The following is a 25,350-nucleotide window of genomic DNA, read 5'->3' as shown; positions in this document are numbered from 1 at the left end:
GCAAGAGGCTCTTAGAGACAGAAAACCCCTTCTCGTAAGCCGTGACAACTTACCTTTGTAGAGAATGAACAATTATCCAGTGAAAAGTTGGAATGGAAAAACCGTTACAAAAGTGTGTTCGTAATAAGCAAATAACAGAAGACCTGAATGAGTAGAAAGCTATATACCATATTCCTAGATGAGATGATACGTTATTTCAAGGATGTTAATGCCCCCTGAATGGGTATACAGACAGTCCTCCTTTTGCGTGGTACCATGCTGACTGAAACTCACGCAAAAAGTTTTTACAAATCAATAAAAGTATAAGAAGAGACCACTGTTACTTTTCAGTTAGTATGTATTTGTTGTTTCCTGTTATGTTTACACTTTGATGACACATAAGCGGTCACATACAATACATGATACCAATGCCCCACCTGAACGACAAGTTCACATCAGGGGGCGCCTGGGTGGCTCAGTTGATTAAGCATCTGACTTAGGCTCAGGTCATGATCTCAAGGTTCATGGGTTTGAGCCCCATGTGGGGCTCTGTCCTGATGGCTCAGAGTCTGGAGCCTGCTTCGGATTCTGTCTCCCTCTCTCTCTCTGCCCCTCCCCCCCTCACACTGTCTCTGTCTCTCTGTGTCTCTCTCAAAAATAAACATTAAAAAAAGAAACAAGTTCACAGCAATGGTTTTAGGCTGAACCTATCTGCTGCTTGCTTTTTTCATGCATCATCATCTTTGGGGCTTATGTGTCTCGATATCCACAGAATTAAGTCATTCTGGTGTATGCATTTTCACTCCACCATTTATTAACCCTTCCCATAATCAACACTGCCATTCCGTCCAGAGCTGCAGGACATATGTGCATGGTCTCTGTTTGCATGTGAGAATTTTTCTGTGCAAAGGAGAGGAGACACACATCCCCTTAACCTTACTAGATACTTGCTCTTTAAGTGAGAATGCTAACTTCTCTCTCACCAGTGCAAATAGGAGTTCCCAATGCTCCACACTCTCTCCAACCCTCGGTACCAGTAAGGCATTTAATTTCTGCCAAACTGGTGGGTGCAAAACATTACCCCATCCTGGCTTTAATTCGCATTCCTTGGCTCCTGGAGAGACTGAAGATCTTTCCGTGTTTGGGGCCATTCACGATTCCTGTTCCACGATGTGCTTGTTCATGTTATTTGTGTACCCGGATCTATTTATTTCATTTTATTTGCAGGAGTTCCTTTTATATACTTAAAAATACGTGTGTGGAGGCAGAGTGGATTCACATTCTATTTCATATCTGCTGCAGATGTCAAACTTCCAGGTCGTGGGCTTAGGATCATTGTTTTCTTCTTCTAATGGTGTCTTTGACCTAATTTGTCTGTTACTTACCTCCATGCTCCTGATGCTACTTTGTTGTTGTTGTTGAATTGTAACCACTGGCTATTGACTGCCAACTGTGGAAAGTGAAGATTTAGCTACCTTTACACCTGACCTCCCTGCATGTATTTAGAGACCCTTAGTATTTGCACTATATTTTTGACCCCATGTGTTTGATTCAGAGTCGTATATTGCGATCGCTGGTCTTTGCTGTGTATGTGTCCTCTCTGTGGAGTTAATAATCGCCTTGTTTTGGTTTGCGTGTTTATTTCTCTATAGACCTGATCGAACCCCAAACCCTCCACCACGAACTACTTTCTCTCTTAAGAAACTGAATCACGCTGGATGTGAATGAATTTCAACTTCTCGAATTCTTCTCTCCCGGACCCGCGTCAACCTGGATTGAGTTTTCCTTCAATCGTTTGGCATGGCCATCTTCCCGCATACTTTCTTCCCCATTTCCTGGGATTTTCCTCTGTCCTGTGCTGGACAGACCTTATTTCCCATGTCCTCTGTCTATACCTCTTTCTTGGTCACTCCCTCACTGTCGAGCACGTCTTGCTGAAGCAGCTTGAGAGAGTGTGTGGGAAGTCAATTTTTAAAAAAAAAATTTAATGTTTATTCATTTTTAAGAGAGAGAGAGAGAGACAGAGACAGTGCATGAGCAGGGGAGGAGCAGAGAGAGAGGGAGACACAGAATCTGAAGTGGGATCCAGGCTCTGAGCTGTCAGCACAGAGCCTGATGTGGGGCCCGAACCCTGAACTGTGAGCTCACGACCTGAGCCAAAGTCGGATGCTTAACCGACTGAGCTGCCCAGGCGCCCCTTGGGAAGCCAATTGTTGAGACCCTGTGTGCCACAACATTCTCCTCTATTACCCTGAGTGTTGACTGACAGTGAGGCAGGATACTGAATTCTACACTGATCATCAGACGCCTTCAGAAATTTGAAGGCATTCCACAGTAATTAATCTTCTGTTTCTACTGTTGATCTTGGCAAGTCTGGAAGCATTCAGATTTCTGAGACTTTGTCTATGACAATTTTTTTTTTTTTTTTTTTTTTTTTTTGCTCCAGAAGGTTGTAGAATCTTTTCACTTGTCACTCGGTCCTCACTAGTGGTGAGCCTGGCATTGGTCCAACTTTTTCTATTGTACCAGGAGCTCCGTGGGCCCTTTCAATAGAACAGCTCATGCCCTTCGGTTCTGGAAAACTCTTTCGGATTCCTTTATTATTTAAGTTATTCCTTAACTACTGTTACTGCTAGGATTATTTCTTCCTCTCCTTTTCTCTGAAGTCCTGCTATTCAGGCCTAAAACCTCCTGGATTCGCCTTCCAATCTTCCAACTTTTCTATTTTCCACGTCATGGTCATGTTTTTCTAGTCTCTGAATTTCTTCCACTTTATCTTCTAAACCTACCACTGAAAAAAAGTTGTACGTTTTGTTTCCATGAGCTTGCTTTTGATCTCAGAGTATTTTTCCATAAGTTTTTTTTTTTTAAGTTTATTTATGAGACAGAGAGCGAGCACGAGCAGGGAAGGAGCAGAGAAAGAGGGAGAGAGAAGGAATCCCAAGCAGGTTCTACGCTGCCAGCTCAGAGCCCAATGCAAGGCTGGAACTCTTGAACCTGCAAGATCATGACCTGAGCCAAAACCAAGCTTATGGCACCCCCATAAGCATTTTTTTAATTTTTTTGAATGTTTGTTTATTTTTGAGAAAGACAGAGCATGAGCGGGGGAGGGGCACAGAGAGGGGGAGACACAGAATCCAAAGCAGGCTCCAGGCTCCGAGCTGTCAGCACAGAGCCCAACGCAGGGCTCGAACCCATGAACCGTGAGATCATGACCTGAGTCGAAGTCGGATGCTCAACCAACTAAGCCACCCAGGTGCCCTGCCCCCCCCTTTTTTTTTAAATTGACACCCTGGGCTGTTGCGTGTTTTTTTTTTAAATACTTTTTTTTTCATTGAGATATAACTGACAAACATCCTTTTATTTCACGGACGCATTATTTTCTCTGATCACATGACAATGTTACGTGAAGCATTTTCCTGAAAGTATCTCCTCCTGACGTGGTATCTATCTCTCCCCAGTTACATTCTCTGCCTCCACCTCCAATTGTTTTGATATATAGGTTTCAGGTCAGACTTCCCTCCAATGTGTGGAGATCTGGGACGCCTGTCTATATTTAAGAGTGGAGACTCAGGGGCGCCTGGGTGGCTCAGTTGTTTAAGCGTCCAACTTCAGCTCAGGTCATGATCTCGTGGTTTGTGAGTTCAAGCCCCACATCGGGCTCTGTGCTGACAGCTTGGAGCCTGCTTCAGATTCTTTGTCTCCCTTGCTCTCTGCCCCTCCACTGCTCACGCTCTGTCTCTCTCTCTCAAAAATAAACATGAAAAAAAAAAAAAAGAGTGGAGACTCAAAGCTGGGAGTACGTGAAGAAAGGCTTCGAGATCATCTGTAGGATGGTCAAGATGGGTCATATTAATTGGAGCAGTTTCCCCTCCAATATCTTTGATCTTTAGTCCATTCCTGTTGGGCCGGTCACATTTGCCAGGCTCTTGTTTCTTTCCTGCCTAGAGAGCACGGGCCTGGGGAGGCTTGCAGAGGTCAGGGGGAAGAGACATGAAGAGTCTCAGCATCCAGTATGCGTCAGTCACTTTAACGCCTGAGACCCTTACACGGTGCCCGCGGTCTGGGGACACTCTGCTTTACCCCCTCCAGAGAACAAAGCTGCAGACTCTTCTGCTGGGGTTGGGCACAAGGGGATGAGAGTCTCCCAGGGCTGTGGATAAGGGCTGCGTGTGAACCGTCCGAGTGGTACCCGACTAGCTTTTCATGCGCATGCCTAACTGCAATCCCTTGCCATTCTAGAGGTCCCGAGGGCCAGCAGCCCTGAACCAGTGAGCATTTCGGGACGTAAGGGATGTGGCTCTCTGCAGAGCCTACTTCTGGCTCCGGAGTCCCCTTTCTGAGACCCACTAATACCGGGTCAGTTACTGGTACCATCCAGAACCTTTACAGCTTTCGCCAACTCTTGTTTTCTTTCCTGGCTTTCAGGCCTTTCCGGGTTTATTAGATGGTTGTGCTCAGTCTGTCATGTTTACCTGGGTGTCCCTCATCACCTGACCTTCAATCTACCTGCGTCACTATGTTTTGGGCAAGTCTCTGAAACGGCGTGGGTGTCTTATCCACCTGCGACTCTCTACATTATGAGCAGTTGAGGTTATTTCGTCCTCTACAACTAGAGATACAGACCCAGTAAGTGCTCTCAATTTCACCTGCTGTTTGCCCTTTATTACGCTTTTCTCTTGGCCCGTGCTGCTCGTGTAGCCCCTCCCAGGGGGTGTTTTCTATTTTATCGGTTTCCCTTTACATCCTTTCACTAGTTTACAGGTTTTCCATTCTATTCCCTGTGTGGTGGCTCATTTTTCCAACATGCACACTATACATGGAAATGTGATACGTTTTAAGAAAACACTTCTTAACGTTTATTTTTGAGAGAGAGCAGAGCGCAAGCAGGGAAGGGGCAGAGAGAGAGGGAGGCACAGAATCTGAAGCAGGCTCCAGGCTCCGAGATGTCAGCACAGAGCCCGATGACGGGCTCAAACTCACGAGCTGTGAGATCATGACCGGAGCCGAAGCTGGATGCCTAATCGACTGAGCCCCCCAGGCCCTCCTCCCCCTGCTTTTTAAAATTCCCTATGTTGTATACCTTTCATCTCTGTGACTGGTTTCATAACTGGAAGCCTGGCCCTCGCACCCCTCCCCTCTGGGCAACCATGAGTGTGTTCTCTATATTTATAGGTCTCTTTCTGCTTTGTTTGTTTGTTTTTGAGTCCACATGTAAATGAAATCATATAGTATTTGTCTTTCTCGGTCTGTCTGATTTATTTCACTTAGCATAAAACCCTCTAGGTCCATCCATGATCACAAGCGGCAACATCTTACTCTTTTTTACGGCTTAGTAATATTCCATCATATATAAACACACACACACACACACACACCACTTGGGCCGCTTCCGAATCCTTGCTATAGTACATAATGCTGCAACAAACACAGGAGTGCATATACGCTTGTGAATTCGGGTTTTTGTTTTCTTTGGGTAAATACCCAATAGCACGACTACTGGGCCGTAGAGCAGCTCTATTTCTAATTTTTGGAGGAACCTCCATCCTCTTTTCCAAAGTGGCTCCACCTGTTTGCATTTCCACCCACAGCGCACGAGGCTTCTTTCCCCGCCCCCCCCCATCCTCGCCAATAGCTTGCCTCACGTTTTTAAATCATATTAAGTACGATTTGAATTTTTCAAAGTCCTATTTGCTTTTTCTTTGATTCTATTCTCTCTCTCCCTTTTTTTTTTTTTTTTTCCATATCACTTGATTCTTTTGTTAAGGACTATTTTGTCTTTACATGTTAATTGACATACATAATATAATCGACGGATAACGGTATATTAGCTCTAGGTGCACGACACAATGATTCCATATTTGTATATATCGTGAAAAGAGCGTGAGAAGTCTAGTTAACATTTGTCACCGTACATAGTTCCAAAAACACTTTTCCTTAAAAATATGGAATGTTTCACCCACCTGTGTGTTACACATTTCTGGGGGCCGTGCTAACGTCTACTGTTCTGATTTGGGGCTACGTGCTGCTAAAGCCTGCACTGTCCATAATTTTTCAGCTTCATGTTAAGAACAGTTGCTTCATATCGACATTATGATTTCCTATTTTCCCTCCTATTATCCTACCATTTTTTAGTTCGTAGGGACCCGATTCTCCTGCTGACGGTGCCTGCTGCTTCTCCCTCACGACGATTCTATTTTTAGTTTGTTTTCATTGTGAGCTCCAAATCAGCCAGGGCGGTTCTCGGAATTCTGTAATTTTTGACATCTGACATGGAGAGCTTTCCCATTTGCTTCCGCTGGAGCCCTGGGGGTTTCAACTGTCCTTCCACAGTGTAGTGTGTTTAGTATGCTAATTTTCTCCCCCAGGGAAGTTGCCTCACTGCACAGAAAAGATGACTTCGATCCCTGGGCTTTTTGCATTTTTCTCACTGGCAAACCCTTTCTTCTTCGCACCCAAGCCCCAGCCAGACTTTCAGGTGTCCTCAGTGCATCCCTGAGAAGTTCTGGTGCCCTTTTCAGGGATGGGGACTTACGCAGATTTGGTACAAACCCACACATGGTGTCACTTACCCGAGAAGCGTGTCATCTCCCAGGATAGCTGACCCCTCCATCAAACACTGAGCCAGTGTTGTCAAAGGCAACTTTTTCTGAAAAGGAGAACAACAACAACGACGACGACGACGTTGTAATGAAAACCATTCCAACAGTCACCTGCCTACTCTAAAACAGCAGAAAGTCAAATTCCTGCCTCAATACTGTGTTAGTTAAGATACAAACCGACCTTAAAAGTTTAAAACCTAAACACTCATAGCATACAAGGACGGATTAGACGCGGACAGGTCAAAACTCAGAAAATCAAAACTGAAATAAAGGTGCCAATTTAGGGGGCGCCTGGATAGCTCGGTCGGTTGAGCGTCTGACTCTGGCTCAGGTCACGATCTCACAGTTTGTGAGTTCAAGCCCCGCGTCGGGCTCTGTGCTGACGGCTCAGAGCCTGGAGCCTGCTTTGGATTCTGTGTTTCCCTCTCTCTCTGACCCTCCCCTGCTCATGATCTGTCTCTCTCTTTCTCTCTCTCTCTCAAAAATGAATAAGCATTAAAAAAAAATTTTTTTAAAGAGATTTTAAAAAAAATGTGCCAATTTGGAAAATAAGCCTACAGTTTACAGACTGCATTTTATTTTTTATTTTTATTTAAAAAAAAAATTTTTTTTAAACGTTTATTTATTTTTGAGACAGAGAGAGACAGAGCATGAACGGGGGAGGGTCAGAGAAAGAGGGACACAGAATCCAAAACAGGCTCCAGGCTCTGAGCGTTCAGCACAGAGCCCGACGCGGGGCTCAAACTCACGGACTGAGTGATCGTGACCTGAGCTGAGGTCGGACGCTTAGCCGACTGAGCCACCCAGACGCCCCCAGACTGCATTTTAAAATACAATGAGATAGGGGCGCCTGGGTGGCTCAGTAGGTTAGTCATCCAAGTCTTGATTTCGGCTCATGTCACGTCATGGTTGTGAGTTAGAGCCCTGCATTGGGCTGAACGTTGAGCCTGGAGCCTGCTTGGGATTCTCTCGCTCTCTGCCCCTCCCCTGCTCGCTTTCTCTAAAAAATGAAAATAAAGTGGAATAACAGCAAGAAAAAAAAAAAAGACAAGATTTGAAACTTATGTTAACAATGACTTGAACAATGCTTTAAGTTCCAAAGGTCAGTCTCTCCTGGGAGAAGTACCACAGCTCCATTTTATAAACGAGGCAGCTTATGGTCAAGAGAGAGAGAGAGAAAGAGAGAGAGGGAGGGAGGGAGGGAGGGGGAGAGAGAGAGAAAAGTGTTCACATACAGTGACAATGCGAAGAAAGTAACCATAAAAACAAAGGCACCCTCCAAAGAAGACAGAAAATGCCTCTGAACATATGAAAGACGCTTGACGTCATCAGTTATGAAGGAAATCCACATCAGAGACGCAAAGAGATACTACTTCATAGCCACTAGCATGGCAAGGGCAATAATAACAACCAGAAAGAAAGTATCGGTGACCATGGGGAGCCTTGGTGAACAGGTAGAGAAACGCTGAGCTTCATCGAGCAGGGCTGGTGGAAATGCAAAATGGGGCAGCGCTTCTGCGGAGCGTGGCAACAGTTCAATAAACGACACAAAATTACCATACAGCCTGGCGATTCTACTCAATTCCACTCAGAGTAATTGAAAGCAGATGGTCAAAAGAAACACACCACATGTGCGCGCATGAGAACGGCAGCTCGATTCGCAACAGCCGAAAGGCGCAAACGGCTTGATCGTCCACCACCTGACGCAGGGATCGATAAAAAGCGGTATAATCAGACAAGGGAATATTATTCAGCCATAAAAAGGAACGAAGCGCTGACATAAGCTGAGGGGGAACCTCGAAAACATTATGCTAAGTGAAATGAGCCAGACGCGGGGCACGTATCATACGAGTCTATTTAAATGAAATATCCAACTTTGGCAAATCCACAGTAGGGTAGCACGACCCATTCCTTCCTTACTAGTAAGTGACCAGCTCTCTCCTTGCTGAGCCTGAACCATCCAACACACACACAGACAACAACAAGCTGGGAACTGCCAACACAGTGGTACCTGGGGGGAGGGGGGGGTGGGCAGGCAGGGGGCTCAGTCGGTTGAGCAGCTGACTCTTGACTTCAGCTCAGGTCACGATCCCAGGGTCGTGAGATCGAGCCCCGCCTCGGGCTCCATACTGAGCATGCAGCCTGCTTGAGATTCTACCTTCCCTTCCTCTACCCTTCCTCTACCTCCCCCACCCCTTTCCAAAATAAATAAGCAAATAAATAACCAGCAGCATGAGAAAGAATAGTCCAGGTAGAGGGAACTGCATGTGCAAAGGCCCTGAGTTGGGACCAATATGGCTGCCCTAAGGTCCCCACCGAGGCCAGCGCAGCTGGGGCACAGTGAGTGAGTGACAAGGAGTGGGCAGAGCATTAAGGCAGAGGCCAGATCGTAGAGGGCCTTCTCCTCCAGAGGCAGGCACCGAGGTCTCATTCTGAGGGCGTCTGATGACCCTCGGAGGTTTTAAGAGTGTGATCGGATTAAAATGACTCAATCCATGGGGCTCCTGGGTGGCTCAGTCAGCTGAGCACCTCTTTTTTTAATTTTTTTTTTAATGTTTATTTATTTTTGAGACAGAGGGAGACAGAACATGAGTTGGGGAGGGGCATAGAGAGAGGGAGACACAGAATCTGAAACAGGCTCCGGACTCTGAGCTGTCAGCACAGAGCCCAATGTGGGGCTCGAACCCACGAACCATGAGATCATGACCCAAGCCGAAGTCGGACACTTAACTGACTGAGCCACCCAGGCGCCCCGTGCACCTAACTCTTGATTTTGGCTCAGGTCATGATTCCGGGGTCGTGGGGTCGAGCCCTAAGTTGGGCTCTGCCCTGAACACAAAGCCTCCTTAACATTCTCTCTCTTTCTCTCCCCTGCTTTCTCTCTAAAAACATAAGTTAAAAAATAATTAAACTGAACTAAACTAACTCAATCCTGAGACAGACAAATCCAAATGGCTTGTAAGTGGGATCAAGCAGGAAAACAAGTTTTTAGGGCTCCATCCACTTGAATTTAGGGATCTGAACACCCCCAGGAAATCTGCATACTCTAATGTGTCCTCAGGGAAGACACGGGGAGGCAGGTCAACCCCCAAGAGTGATCTGGAAGTTCATGTGGGTCCTGAGGTAAATCCAGGGAGAGAGATCCCAAGACACCTGTGTGGATAAGGCCTTCCTTGGGTCTAACATGTATCCCTCTCCCTGCGCTTAGACACATCCATTCCAGTGGGGTCAGACGCCTTCCACACAGGGGACAAAATCATTACTCGTCACTTCAAATAAAATGGGACACTCTTCTTGGTAAAAACTAGACTAGGCAACTCAGTATTAACACATCCAAACTTAAACATCACCTTCTAGTTGTCCTACAAGGCTGTGGTGTAGAAATTTCAGGAGACTTAAGAAAAGGTGCAGCAAACAATACGTTATGAGGAAATGTATTTCCACATCACCTTTTTTTTTTTTTAAATTGTGTTTAACATCTGTTTATTTTTTGAGAGACAGAGACAGAGCGTGAGTGGGGGAGGAGCAGAGAGAAAGTCACAGATTCTAAAGCAGGCTCCAGGCTCCGAGCTGTCAGCACAGAGCCCGATGCGGGCTCGAACTCACAGACTGTGAGATCCTGACCTGAGCCGAAGTCGGATGCTTAACCAACAGAGCCACCTGGGTGCCCCCCCGCACCCCCCCCCCCCCACCAACATCACCTTTTATAAAAGTTATTTAAAGCACATTTTAAAAAAGTGTCTAAGGTAGTTAGAGAAGAAAAGAGTGAAGCAGGTCTAATATATGCTCACAGAGGCACCATGAATCATGGTCTTGTTCTTTTTTTTTTTTTTTTAACGTTCATTTATTCTTGAGAGATTGAGAGAGACAGAGCGTGAGCGAGGAAGCAGCAGAGAGAGACAGAGAGGCAGAGAGAGAGAGAGACATGAATCTGAAGCAGGCTCCAGGCTCTGAGCCATCAGCACAGAGCGTGATGCAGGGCTCGAACCCACGACCCTGAGATCATGACCTGAGCCGAAGTTGGACGCTCAACCAACTGAGCCACCCAGTAGCCCCTGGTTTTGTTTTTAATCAGGAGTGATTCTGCCCTCTGTTCTCATGGGGGGTTTGGCAATGCACAGAGATACTCTCACTTATCAAAACATGGCGGACACTTCTGGCATCTAATGGATAGAGGCCAGGGATTCTGCTCAATATCCTACCACGCACAGGACAGCACCCCCGCCCCTCCGTCGAAATAAAGAATTACTTGGCCCAGAACATCAAGAGTGCTGAGGCTGAGAAACCTGGTTTAAAGAGAAAGGTCTTCAATACGTAACGTCCTAAAATATCCCAATAATCAACCAGCGGAGATGCTCTGTCTTGAATGCAGACAGAACAATCATAGTATCGATCTCTTCTGGTTTGTGTTGAGCACCTCAAGTCCCCCGGCTTTAGGGCAGGACCTCAGCTGTTCAGAATCCTTCTTTGAAATGTGACAAGGAAGAAAGCTAAGAGAGACGGTGCCTGTATCAGACTATAGAGGACTTTCAATAGCCAGGAGGTTGACATCCGTTGAAGAAACATACCTACTGGCTGATGACTCAAGTTTTTCTAACTATGGACAAAGATTAGTTCAATTAGTCCCATCAGAGGGTCTAAGTGAGCAAGAAACTGTGCCTGTGGGTGGCCAGAGGCACAAGGGTCAAGACCAACATAATAAAAACAGCCACTGATGATCATGAAGCTAACCAGTCTCGGGGAAGGATGGTGGGGACAGCCAAACATCTGAAAAATGCAGACTAGAAAAACCAGCCTGAAGTGTAGGACTTTGGGTCCTGCTCTTGTGCGAGGGAAGCAACATAAGTTTCCAGCCATTCCTAGTCACTTACCACGCTCGCTAATGACTCTGAGATGCGTTCAGGTGGCAGAGAGGGTAGTAGTCAGTGACAAAGTATCACACAGTGACAGGGACTCCTGTTTCAATGGCTCTTTCATTCTTAAGATTTTTAACGGGGAGAATGACCTTCTTCTCTCTCTCTTGTCCTTGGTCATATCTAGCTAGCTAGCTAGCTATTGGAGGAGGTCACCGAGAGGATGTGACTGCTGACTGACCCATGCACTGGACCCAGGCAATCGGAGGTTCCTCGCCCACTCCCCTGTCCTTGGAACATTCTATCCACCTGCCTCGCTCAACCAGCAAGCTGCCTTAAGGACACAGCCCTGGGAGAGTAAAGTAAGGTGCTGTTGAGACCATCCGGACAGTCTATGTGACCAAACCCTAGTTGAGGTCTCTTTATGAACTTTTAAGATTTGGAGAGGGGGAGGGGGGATCTATTGGCCTTATGACCACCCAAGACAAACCACGTAAATAAGCTTCCTTATTAAACCTGCCACCTACTTAACCTGGAGCGGTCTGTCTGCCTCTTCCTTTGGTCTCTGCTTGCCCTCTGTATACAAGGGCCAGTTTGCGAGCCAACACCCTAACGAATTACTTTTTGAACAGGAAATACGTGGGCATGGCGCATGAAGTCACCAGAAGGGTTACAGCAACCAGTGTCCCTTGCATCTGTGACTCTTGCCACCAGAGAGCCAGTGACAGGGACCAGCCTTTTGTGTACCCTTCCGCAAAGATTCTAAGTGGATCCATTATACTCAGTGTGTCTGTTCTTAGTGGATCTATTTCCCCCCACAAATGTTGGCATATAACTTACACGACTCTACGTCTTGCTCTCTGCTTGGTGTGGAGATACCGTGGGCTCCATTTCCCATGGTGACACACACAGCTGGCCCATTCTTTCTTTCTGTTTCTAACGGATACATAGATCACTGAACGAAGACGACAACATTTATTTAAACAAGTCCTCTACTGGGGCACCTGGCTGGCTTAGTCGGTTGAGTGTCCGACTTCAGCTCAGGTCATGATCTCATGGTTCGTGGGTTTGAGCCCCTTGTCGGGCTCTGTGCAGACAGCTCAGAGCCTGGAGCCTGCTTCGGATTCTGTGTCTCCCTCTCTCTCGGCATCTCCCCTACTCTCGTTCCATCTCTCTCTTTCAAAAAATAAATAAACATTACAAAAAACTAAAATAAACTTCCCCCCAATTCTAGAGGACTGATAGAACCTTAAGAATTAAGGTTAGGGAAGCCACAATGTTCCAGGGTCTGGAAGTCATCAAATCGACTTTTCTGAGATGACTGTTCCCTCTAAAATTATCTCAGGAACAATCAACACACTTTGTAGAATGACTAAGAGACAAAAAGTCTAATCCTAATATCCACTCTGTTTCCCCAACATACACACCCGTACCCTCTAGTACTGAAAACTGCTGATTCCAAGCCCAGGCAACTCCCGAGTTCACTCCCCAAAAGATACAGCCCAGACGGGCTGCTCAGGGCTCAGTAGTTGTCAATGGTCATTTCAGCTGAACGGTGGGGCCCCAATAATGGCAGTGGGTTACACCTCTTGAATATTTACTAACGTTAAGCACTGTGCTAGGCATTCCTGTGTATTACCTCACTGAGCTCTCAAACAACGTTATTGGGTAGAAATTCGTTACTGTTCTTACCAAATGAAGAAGGCAAGAGATATACAAAGCTAACTGACTTGTCCAAGGTCAGGTATAATCAGGAAGCAGTGGACCTGGGCTTCAAGCTCAGGTGGTCAGCTTCCAGAGCTTAAGATCATGATGCTAAATTGCTTCTGGAGAGAAAAGGAAAGATTCAAACTGGCTTGCTGACACATTAGGCAGGTCCTGTGCCTAAAATACTCCTGGGCCATCCATTCATGACACAGATGTATTTTTAGCATTGCCTACCCTGTGGTGGGCCCTGTTCTAGGCATTAAAAATGTGGTCGTGATGGATGGGCAAGATCCCTGCTCCCGTGGAACTCATGTATTCGTGGAGGGGAATGATCTTAAGGATTTCAGATAATCATATTACACACGATGAAGGAAATAAAATGAGGTGATGTGATGGGGGGAGGAAGGGAACGAACACATTAGGTGCTGAGAACCCTAATTAGGAGCTGAGAATTGAAAAATAAAAAAGTTGCGGGCACCCCCGTGTTCTGCGACGGGTCAGTGCCGTTGGGACAATGATGACAGCGGGCGGGAACAAGAGCTGAGCTCAGAGATGCAGGGGAAGGCGTATCATTAGGGCCCAAGGGTCAGGGTGAGGAGCTCAAATGTTATTCTACAATGGGAATCTTTGGGTGGGACTGAAGCAGGACAGTGGCATTGTCTGATCTCTGTTTTAGACAGTGGATTATAACGGGGATGGGTTTGGAGAGGAGAGTGGGGGACCCGTCGGAAATAGCTATGTTTAGGCCAGAGATGATGCCTGCATGGACGAGGGTAGCAAATGCTGAAGCAAGTGGAAATTGTCTGAAGGAAGACAGTGGGCCCTCCCGAAAGTCTGGGTGTGGAAAGAGAAAAATAAAGGGTAATGTCTAGGAGTCACGGAGGTGGTTTTCCTGTACCATTCTTGACTGTTCCACCTTCTTTGCTAGATCCTCCGCCAGTGAGGGCTTAAAATGTTGCAGGTCCTGGGGCTCTTGACTCAAGGCCATTTATCTCCTTAAGCGATCTCATCAAATCTTATGGAGTCTAGAGTCGCTCGAGCCAGAGAGACCCCGAAAGCCCTCTTGACTCTTCAAACCCCCATGTCCATTCAAGACCCAGATGCTCTACACGGTGTATCTACCACATCTGCCAATTTCTCTCCCTCTTCCCTGATCCTGGTGTATCTCCCAAAGATCGCCGCCATTATTTGTCTCTCTTACTTCCCCCATAGCCCCTGCCCCACACAACTGGGGCCCCTGCCCCCTATGCCCCACCATAGCCACCGCCCCATTTTTCACACAACTGCCAATAAATCAGACCATGCTGCTCCTGATTAAAGCACTGGCTCCCCACTAATCTTAGAGATCAAGTCCAAATCCTTACCATGCCTACACAGTGAGATGGGGCCCCCGCTGCCCCATTTCCTGCCTCTCCCCTTGTCATCATCCATACTCTACGACCCCCTCGTGTTTCTCGAAAATGCCCCCGACTCCTTGCTGTCTCTGAAAACTCTGCACATGTCATCCCCTGTCCTACAGGCACCTTGACCTCTTTTGGTGCCACTATCTTCTGCTGTCCTTAAAGGCCACTTCCTCACAGAAACCCTCTACTACTTAATTCCTAGTGACGCCTAATTACTGACTCCACGGAATGGCTGCTTCCCTGCAAGACTGTGAGCCTCCAGAGAACAGGGATCTTGCTGGGTTTGCTCAGCACGCGGCATTAAGTGTGGCTTCACGTGGCAGACGTGGCCCTTTCCAAGTATTTAGTGATTAAGGTGGAGAAGGACTCCTCCTAACTGTGTGCTTGTTGAATGGGAATGCCCTACAGAAGAAGCACAAGGACGGTGAAAAACCAATCATGTTCATTATACTGACGGTCTCAGAAACCAATGAATTAACCAGCTATTGGCCTGGACTAAAGGAAGCAAAATGGCAACCTGATTCGTATCTTCTCTAGTCTCCATCCCACATAAGGAATCTGGTTTAGCTCAGTACCCACTGAATAATGCTGCTCGGGTCACTGAGACAGTGCCAACCAAACTCCACTCCTCTGTCTGCTCCCATGTGACAGCCAGCCCTGGCTTTCAGGTATACAGTAAGGCTGGAGGGTTGGAAACTACTAAACTGCTAAGAACTAATGAGCTTGGGGGCGCGTCCGACTTTGGCTCAGGTCATGATCTCGCGTTTCGTGAGTTGGAGCCCCATGTCAGGCTCTGTGCCGACAGCTCGGAGCCTGGAGCCTGCTTCGGATTCTGTGTCTCCCTTTCTCTCTCTGCCCTTCCCCTACTTGCTCTCGTTCTCTCTCAAAAAACACAACAAAACAAACAAAAAACAAAAAAACCCACAACTAGCGAGCTTGTTTAAAAACAAGCGCCAAATAAGGGGGTGCCTGGGCGGCGCAGTCGGTTAAGCGTCCGACTCTTTGTTTCAGCTCAGAGCATGATCTCACAGTCGTGGGATCAAGCCCTGCATCAGGCTCTGCGCTGACAGCATGGAGCCTTCTTGGGATTTCCTGTTTGCCCCTCCCCCGCTCTCCCAAAATAAATGAACATTAAAAAAAAAAGAAAAGTGACGAGTAGCAACAAACTGCCATGGGCTCCAATCAAAAGCTGTACACCTTCCGGGATAAAGTCCCTTCCCATCCTGAGACTCTAGGACTCCACCTCTCATTTCCACTGGCCTTATTCCCTGAGGACCATCTCTTGACCCTCTCTCTCCCTCTCTTTTTACAGAAGTATAGATGGCAGACGATGATACGTTAGTTTCAGATGCATAATGTAGTGATTCGACAACCCTATACCCACGCACGTTATCTGTGCGGACTGTCACCGTTGTATGATATCACCACACCACTGACTATTCCCCAGGCTGTCATCCCTGTGACTTATTCATCCCATAACTGGAAGCCTAGACCTCCCTCTCCCCTCCACCCCTTTCACCCATCCCCCTACCGCCTACCCTCTGGCCTCCATCAGTCTGTTCTCTGTATTTACATCTCCCTCTCTGAACACCTACCTTCCTTGTTTGGTGTTAGCTCATTACTTTCTTCACTGCCAATCTTCCCCATTCTCTTCTATTTTTTTTTTTAAGTTTCTCACTTAAAATTTTTTTTAATGTTTTATTTTTTGAGAGACAGAGAGAGACAGAGCGTGAGCAGGGGAGGGGCAGACAGAAAGGGAAACATAGAATCCAAAGTGGGCTCCAGGCTCTGAGCTGTCAGCACAGAGCCTGACGTGGGGCTCGAACCCATGAACACAAGATCATGACCTGAGCTAAAGTCAGACGCTCAACTGACTGAACTACCCAGGCACCCCCCTCTTTAAAAAAAAAATTTTTTTTAATGTTTTATTTTTTGAGAGACACAGAGCATGAGCAGGGGAGGGGCATAGAGAAAGGGAGACATGGTTAAGGTTCTCACTTTTAATCCCTTTTTCTTTTTGCCTGTTCCTTGGATCTTGACATATCTCCTTACCTAATAATCTCAGAGAAATGAGCACATATTTCAGTATGAGGCAATTAATAAGTGCCATGGCTCCTATTAAACCCCTGGATGTGTTACTTCAGAAAAAAAACTGGAAAAATGGATTTGAGTCACGGCCTTGGACATTTTTTTCTGGCCGGTCTGAGGCTGTTCAATATTTAAAATAGCTCTTTGACTTTCTTTCCTGCCAGATCATATATTCGGTCCCAGGAGGACACGAGAAGACTGATCAGCTCAAGAAATCAATGACCAAATCAGATGCTTGAAATTTATGCTGTGGAATCACTGACCTATACGTATTTGAGCAATACCCCTGTATTGAGCACAGACTTCCTCCAGGTCGACCAGAGGGGTGTCCAATTTGTATAGTGATCACTGTAATCCTCAGGGCCTGACAACAGCCACTGTGTGCCCCCCCCCCCCCCCCCCCGCCAACAGCAGCCCCATCACCTGTGTCCCAGCTAACGAATCATGGCCAGCCATGGCAACACCATTTCTCCCCAACACGTATTCCCCTCCTTAGCCTCCCTTGCAGCTAGGGCAACATAAAATAAATTATTCTGGGAAAGGCTTTTCTCTTCCCCGATAAAAACAAAACAGAAACAAGCATGCAAAGATAGTTCATCTTCTATGCCACCCTCACGTGTTCTGCCTCTGATGGGGTTAACATGAAGATGTGATGCCTGGAGCCACAGCAGCCACGTTACAACTACTAGGAGGGACAAGAACATCGCAGACATGCTGGCCCAAAGCTGATGAATATACCTCGGGACCCACTACCTCAGACATCTCATTAAGTGATAAGTAAGATCCTTTATGCAAAAGTCACAATTAATCAGTGTGTTAACTATGTCCTGTATTTGTTGTAACCTGAGGCTTTGACATCTGGTGCCTTGATGACCCTGGGGGGACCACCTCTGCCAGGGTTAGCTGATTTTTTTTTTAAATGTTTATTTTTTGAGAGAGAGAGACAGAGAGAGACAGAGCACAAGTGAGGGAGGGGCAGAGAGAAAGGGAGACACAGAATCTGAAGCAAGCTCCAGGCTCTGAGCTGTCAGCACAGAACCTGACAGGGGCTTGGACTCATGAACAGCAAGATCATGACCTGAGTTTCAAGTCAGACGCTTAATCGATTGAGCCACCCAGGCGCCCCCATTTTCATTTTTTTAAATGTTTATTTTTGAGAGAGAGAGAGAGGGAGAGGGAGAGGGAGAGGGAGAGGGACAGGGAGAGGGAGAGGGACAGGGAGAGGGAGAGGGAGAGGGAGAGGGAGAGGGAGAGGGAGAGGGAGAGGGAGGGAGAGGCAGGCAGAGTACAAGCAGGGAAGAGGCAGAGAGAGAGGGAGACACAGAATCCAAAGCAGGCTCCAGGCTCTGAGCTGTCAGCATAGAGCCCAATGCGGGGGCTCGAACCTATGAACCATGAGATCATGACCCGAGCTAAAATCGGATGCTCAACCAACTGAGCCACCCTCAGTTTATTTATTTTTGAGAGAGACAGAGAATGAGTGCAAGCAGGAAAGGGGCAGAGAGAGGGGGTCAGAGGTTCTGACGTGAGCTCTGTGCAGACAGCAGTGAGACCAACACAGGGCTCTAACCCACAAACTGTGAGATGAGACAAAGTTGGATGCTCAACTGACTGAGCCACCCAGGAGTCACGGGTTAGCCAGTTCTCAGAGACAGTCAACAATTCACCCATGACTGTGCCTTTCGAGTGAAAACCAACCAACCCACAGCTTGCACCCCAACGTGTTCGTTTATGGGGCTCTCACTGTCCAATCTACCATCCACCTACCCTAACCACCTCAGAGCCAGGTACCAGACATTAGAGACGGCCCCGTGCCCCAGAGCCTGCCGAAGTTACTCAATCCGGCCAACTCTAAGCCTCTTTATCCTGCCTCAACTATTCCTTCCAAGGGAAAGCACGATCAACTCTTGCGTGCACTTGCCGCTCTCTGTCCTGTCTGACCCTGGTGTTTCCCCGTGTGGCCCTCCATGACATAGTGTCTCCCTCCCCCATCAAACTTATCTTTTCAATGCCAATGATCCCCTAACCTGGTGGTCTCTCCCTATCTTAAATTTCCTATTAATATATTTTAGAACATGTGGGGAGCCAAATGCCTCCTAACTGATACAGTTTGCAAAGACCCTCAGTCAATTAAAACCCTACAGGTCTAGGCAATTTTATCTTATCCCAGGAAAAAAAAAAAAAAAAAAAAAAAAAAAAGGTCTAGCAAGAATCAACCTACCAACACCAAAGGCCAGTTTCAAACCCCTAGTGGTAACATTTGGATGCTACTCCTGAGCTTGAGTGGGGTAGGGGCAGAGAGAGAGAGGGAGACACAGAATGTGAAGCGGGCTCCAGGCTCCGAGCTGTCGCACAGAGCCTGATGCGGGGCTCGAACTCACGAACCTTGAGATCATGACCTCAGCCGAAGTCGGACACTTAACTGACTGAGCCTCCTAGGCGCCCCTGCAGACTCTCCCTTTAGACGGTTCGGGTGCCCCTTGCTAAAACACTGGATACACACAGAATTACTTCCACAGATATTTCCCAAACCCTGTGAACATTTTCTTTCTACCACACATAAGTGATTCCTTCTGGGAATGTTAAGAAAGAAGACACGAGCACTGGGAAGAAGATGGAATGATTGACAGGGAAGGTTCTAGAATGGCAGCATGAGACGGGATGAAGCATCCGGACACATTGCGTGACAGTCACTCAACATGAGCCCGCTCAAGCTGGGGATGGGAGGTTCAGGAAGACCACTGGGAAGCAGAGGTCAACAGTAACTGCATGCCAGAGACAGAAAGACACCAAGCATGTTGACTATAAACTCAAGGAGGATTAAAACCTCCTAGATGGCAGAGTCCTTGTAATAAAGCCAATGGAACCTCTAAGAATTTGTTTTAACCTCTGGTGGAGTTGGGGGCGGGGAGGAGGTCAGGAGGGAAGCCAGAGACGACTGGTTCCAGCAAGGACTGTTCAAAAGGATCGCAACAGGCAATGCCTCTTGTTACTAACGCAGCTTACACACAAAGACATTAGGATACCTTCATTTGTCAGGCTCTCTTTCAAGGTTTCATTAACGTTTATTAACCTTTCAGTAGCCTTCCCTTACAGGGAAGGGGTGCCCGGGTGGCTCAGTCGGTTAAGCCTCCAACTCTTGGTTTCGGTTCAGGTTATGATCTCATGGTTTCAGGAGTTCGAAACCCGCGTCGGGCTCTGTGCTGGCAGCATGGGGCCTGCTTGGGATTCCCTCTTTCTCCCTCTTTCTGCCTCTTCCCCACTCGCACTGTCTCTGTCTCTCTCAAAATAAATACACTTTAAAAATAAATAAATAAAATGAAGTTTTCATTATAGGGAAAATAATTTTCACAACGGTCTTTACAGGTGCCCTAGGGGGGATTTTTTTCCATGGGATCCTAAATACTCTGGAGGCACAGGGAGCCTGTAAGTGAGACAAAGCAGAGAGAAGACAGCTTAGAGCTTCCCTAACCGTGGAATCCCAAGCACACCCTGGTTGCCCCCCTCTGGGGAGAACAAAGAGAGGGACAGAGGGACAGGGTCTTGCCTGCTGAGGGTGGGGAAGGATGCCTCGGGCAGGGTTCAAGGGCAGGAAGGGGTGGGAAGCGGCTGCCACACGGCAGAAACACAGGACACGTCAACCCTCAGACACAGAAGTGGCCGTAGAAACACAGCGTAACCAAACACGGCCCCAGGAGCGGGACCCCTGTCCTCCGATGGCCAGGTTTAAGCTGCCAGGGTGGTGCGGTCAGGGCGTGGGGGGTACTTACAGAGCGCTTGTCAGCCTCGGCCCCTTGCTGGCCCTGGAGACATGCGGTGAGCTTCTTGTGCGTGCTGTGGGAGACTTGCTTCACCAGCTCCAGGCGTTTCTCAACCTGCACACAGAGCAGCGGGCGGGGTTACCAGGTGAGGGCAAGGTCAGGAGAAGCAGGGCCATCCATCCGGGCAACCGAGGGAGAAGAGCCTACCCCGTGTCTGTGCAGAGACAAGCACTGCTGGGGATTCAACACCCAACGCTGGAGAACCGGAGCTGGGGGGAGGGAGGGACAATCACAGACCAGGAGACTCTGTGACCCCGCAGTGAAATGGCAGCCAGGTCTCCTGAAAAGTCTTACCTAAACTGGTATTTAAAGTAATATATAGGGGTGACTGGGTGGCTCAGTCGGTTGAGCCTCCGACTTCAGCTCAGGTCATGAGTTCGAGTCCTGCATCGGGCTCTGTGCTGATGGCTCAGAGCCTGGAGCCTGCTTTGGATTCTGTGTCTCCCTCTCTTTCTGTCCCTCCCCCGCTCATGCTCTGTCTCTGTCTCTCTCTCAAAAAAAAAAAAAAAAAACAAAACAAAACCTAAAAAAGAAACCCCACCTAAGTAAACATTAAAAAAAATAAAGTAATATCATAAAGGGAAAGAAGCTGTGTCTAAACAGACTGCATGAGGAGCAGTGTAAGCGGTTTAACGGGCACTGGGAACGACTCAGTTTTAACGGGAAGATATATTTCATGTCTATATGCTAAGGGGCCTGTGACAACCTTACCTGAAGAAGGTCTTCACTCAGAACTTCAGTCTTTTCTGCCCTAAAGAAAAAATTGAGAAATATATCAGTGAAAAAAAAAAAGAAAAGAAAAAATTAAGAACACAGTCTCGTACTTATTCCCCACTTCCTCTGCTCATGGTGAGACTAGAAGAACACACATTATTAGTGGACATTTCTAGCAAGAGAAAATACAGACCATACTGTCATTTACTGGGAACCTTAAATACTCTGGCAAGTAAGATCCTCTGAAGAGTCTATTACCGTCTCAACCCGGGATGAAGGACAGCAAAACCATTTCTGTTGTTACAGACATTCTTTTTTTTTTTTTTTTTAAAGTAACAGAATTAAGCATGTTCCCCAACTTGTACCCCATGGCCTCCCCCAAACAAGCAAGTAAAAGTAACAGAAATCTGACCAGGGATCGATAAACAGCAAACAAGGAGAAAACATGGATTCCTAGTGATAAACTCAAATGCCACCATTCAGATCTGGCAACCAAGCGTTAGGCGCCCCTGCCAGAAAGTGGGGGTGGGGGAGCTTGAACCCGAGATGAACACATCTGGAGAAAGAACCTGGACACGGGCCGAAGTGTCCCCAACCTCTTAGCAACCCCTGCATCACATCAGGGGAGATTGCGAATCTTATATGGCGCAAAACATTCCTAATTTATTGTCTAGAGAATCTCAGAGATAAGGTTCGGTCAATGATTTCTCTCCCGTGGGCGTGTTCTCTGTCATCTTGTCTCTCTGGGGGTCACTCTCTCCCTCTCACACTCACACATACAAACTGCAAATTCCCATGAAAACAGATGATCAACACTCAAGGTACAGAGGAAGAAAACACAATATATGGAGAGCCTGAAGAACTTCAACGACCAGAATTGTCAAAGATGGCAACATATGTATGAAATACTGAAGAACTAATGATACACTGAAATATTAGTGCCAGGACTTCCACTTCTGGGGAGACGGAGGGAACACATTTCACCTATTTCCCGTCACTAACTAAAAGCAAAACCTTGGGGCTTTCCGTATAAAACACAAGACTTTGCAAGGCGGACAAAAGGTAGACTGGCCAGTGACCGCCAGACCCAACGAACGGCATGGTGTGAAATATGGGACTTCTGTCTCACATATTCCACACTTGAAGCTGTGAACGGAAATACCAGTGAGTGCAGAGATAAAAAGTCCAACAAAAGCCAGGTCCCTGTAGCCCAGGGATCAGGAAGGCGGCAGCCTAGCAAGATAGAAAATGTTCATAGATAATGACTGCTCACTTCAGCCAAATGCTACAGAAGAAAAAACCGTTGTCCTACCCCAACCACACCAGCCAACACTGAGAAGGGCACCTAGCCTTTCACCCTTGCCTGGCTATAACAAAGCACCCAATCCTCCCCTTCCTCTTGGCCAGTGTAGCATCAGAGACGTTTGAGTATGGAGCTGGGACATTTGTCACTTCTCAGCTATAACAATGGAAGCCAGATGAGCGGTCCACACATCAACCCTCACCTTGTGTTGACAAAGCCTCTGTCTCCTCCTCTGGGAATGTGGTGTAAAGGGAGGCCCAGGGGAGTCGAGACTTTCACCATCATCCAGCAGTAACAAAACCACCCTCTGGATGGCAACAATGGAAGCCTAGTGGGGAGCAATAATGAGCCACTCCCAGCCAGGGTGGTATCAGTGAAGGCCTAATGGGGAGCCAGAATTCCCACTCTCACCCAGCAGTAACGAGGGGCATCACCCTCTTGGGGGTGTGGGAACCAGTGACGGCCAAGGGGGGAACCAGGACTTCTATTTCCACCTGGCAGTAACAAAGCAGAATTCTCCCTTCCCTTGCTAGAATGAGATCAGAGGAAGTCAGCTAAAAGAGAAAGTTTAAATAAAACCCAGAATCTCATCATATAAGACAATAGTCAAGTATCAATAAAAAATTGCTTATCCTATCAAGAACCAGAAAGATCCCAAGTTGAATGAAGGCAATCAATGAATGCCAAGAGCAGGATGACGGAGACGTTTGAATTATCTGACAAAAACTTTAAAGCATTCGCCAAGAAAATGCTTTGATAAGCATTTATGAACGTGCTTGAAATGAATAAAAAAAATAGAAAGTCTCAGAACAGAAGATATAAAAAAGAAGAAAATGAAAATTTTAAAGTTGAAAACTGTAATAATCTAAGTTAAAAATCCTGGTAGATGGGGAGGGGGTGCCTTGATGGCTCACTCGTTTGGGGGTCTGACTTTGGCTCAGGTCAGGATCTCATGTTTTGTGGGTTCGAGCCCCGTGTCGGGCTCTGTGCTGACAGCTCAGAGCCTGGAGCCTGCTTCCGATTCTGTGTCTCCCTCTCTCTCTGTACTCTGTCTCTCTCAAAAATCACCGGCCCCCCCACCCCCCAAAAAAAAAAATTCCTGGTGGATGGGTTCAACTGTCGAATGGAGAAAGCAGAGGAAAAATCTGTGAACTGCAAGAAAGCACAAGAGAAATTTCCCAGTCTAAACAACAGAACAAAGATAGAACAAACAACCCAAACCAAAGCATTAGGGACCTGTGGAACTATAGTGGAAGATTAAATGTTGATGTCATCAGAGTCCCAGAAGAGGGAAAAGAAGGGGGCTGAAAAAATACTCAAAGGTATAATGGCTGAAAACTGCCCCAATTTGGCAAAAGATGTAATATTCAAGAAGCTGAGCACATACAAACAGGATAAACACAAGGAAGTCCTCACCAAGACTCATAGTCAAATTTCTGAAAACTAAAGACAAAGAAAGACTTGATAACAGTGAGACAAAAATGATACCTTACTAATGGAGGGGAAACAACTCAAATTACAGAAGATTTCTGATGAGAGACTACAGAGGACAGAGGGATGTGGTACACCATTTTCCAAGTACTGAAAGAAAATAACTGCTAACCTACAATCCTATATCCAATTAAAATATCCTTTAGGAATGGAAAAACATCAGGATGTTCTCAGATAAAAGAAAACTAACAAAACATGTCATCAGCAGGCTCGTCTTAAACAACTGCTAAGGGAAGTTCTAAACAGAGAAAAAGAAATGGTAAAAGAAATAACCTTCAAGTATCAGGAACGAAAAAAGAACCTGGTGGTCAAAAATAGTAAATAAGATAGTCTTCTTTCTCCCCTTGAGTTTCCTCTATTAATGGTTGAAGCAAAAAATTTATAACATTGTGTATATGGCTCTATATGTATGTAAAGGAAATATTTAATACAATTATACTTTATTTGGAAGAGGATAAAGGGACATAAAGGGAAGTAAAGGTTCTAGATTTCACTGAAACTGGTAAAATAAAGATACTAGTATGCTGTGATAAGCTGCGTATATGTAATAACCAGAGCCACGGCTAAAAAAGCTACATAAGAAGATACACTCAAACATGTTATAGAGAAATCAAAATGTAACCTAACCCAGAAGGAAAGACAAAACAAAACAATGAAAAACAGAAAAACCAAACATAAAATAAAAAATAGTGGACGTAAGCCCTAAACCAGCCATACTTATGTTAAATGTAAATGGTGTAAATATACCAGTTAATAGAGATTGGCAGAGTAGGTTAAAAATGTTGTCTAAGAGAATCTCACTTCAAAGGACTATTTTCTTTTTTAACGTTTATTCATTTTTGAGAGACAGAGTGCAAGTAGGGGAGGGGTAGAGAGAAAGACACAGAATCTGAAGCAGGCTCCAGGCTCTGAGCTGTCAACAGAGTCCCACATGGGGCTCAAACTTGGGAAGGTGAGATCATGACCTGAGTCGAATGAGAATCTCACTTCAAATATAATTATATAAGTAGGTTGAAAGTAAAACTGTAGAAAAATATACTACATAAACATTAGTCAAAAGCAAGCAGGAGTACCCATATTAACATATGAAGTAGGCTTCTAAGACAGAGAAAATGACTAGAGACAGAAAGGAGAATCATATATTCATAAAAGATCAATCAAATAGGAAGACACAGCAGTCCCAAGTGTGTATGAACTAAACAACAATACTGCAAAATACATAAAGCAGAAACTTATAGAACTAAAAGGACACATAGACAAATCCACATTCGTAACTGGAGACATCAGTACTTCCTCTCTCAATTATTGATAGACCAACTAGATATACAAAATTAGGAAGAATAAGTAAGGACACAATAACTCCATTAACCAATAGATTTTAACTGACAT

At 46.3% G+C, this 25,350-nt stretch overlaps 1 protein-coding gene across 4 annotated transcripts in view; it reads right to left on the bottom strand.

Moving 5' to 3' along the window:
* Positions 1-25,350, bottom strand: part of ARHGAP44 (Rho GTPase activating protein 44) — a 181,846-nt gene that overhangs the window by 61,439 nt on the left and 95,057 nt on the right. For all 4 annotated transcript variants that reach the window (XR_013552095.2, XM_078437734.2, XM_078437735.2 and 1 more), the window contains exons 2-4: positions 21,165-21,204; positions 20,403-20,507; positions 6,552-6,628 (exon numbers count right to left, since the gene is read on the bottom strand). Coding sequence is in view for 3 of the 4 variants with exons in the window: in XM_078437734.2 (XP_078293860.1) it covers positions 6,552-6,628; positions 20,403-20,507; positions 21,165-21,204 (222 nt within the window). In the remaining variant the exon portion in view is untranslated. The remainder of the gene's footprint in view (positions 1-6,551; positions 6,629-20,402; positions 20,508-21,164; positions 21,205-25,350) is intronic.

Source organism: Panthera onca, chromosome E1 (assembly GCF_046562875.1).
Source record: "Panthera onca isolate mPanOnc1 chromosome E1, mPanOnc1 haplotype 2, whole genome shotgun sequence".
Classification (NCBI taxonomy): Eukaryota; Metazoa; Chordata; class Mammalia; order Carnivora; family Felidae; genus Panthera; species Panthera onca.
Note: the sequence above shows the minus strand (reverse complement) of the source record. Positions and strands in the feature narration are given on the sequence as shown.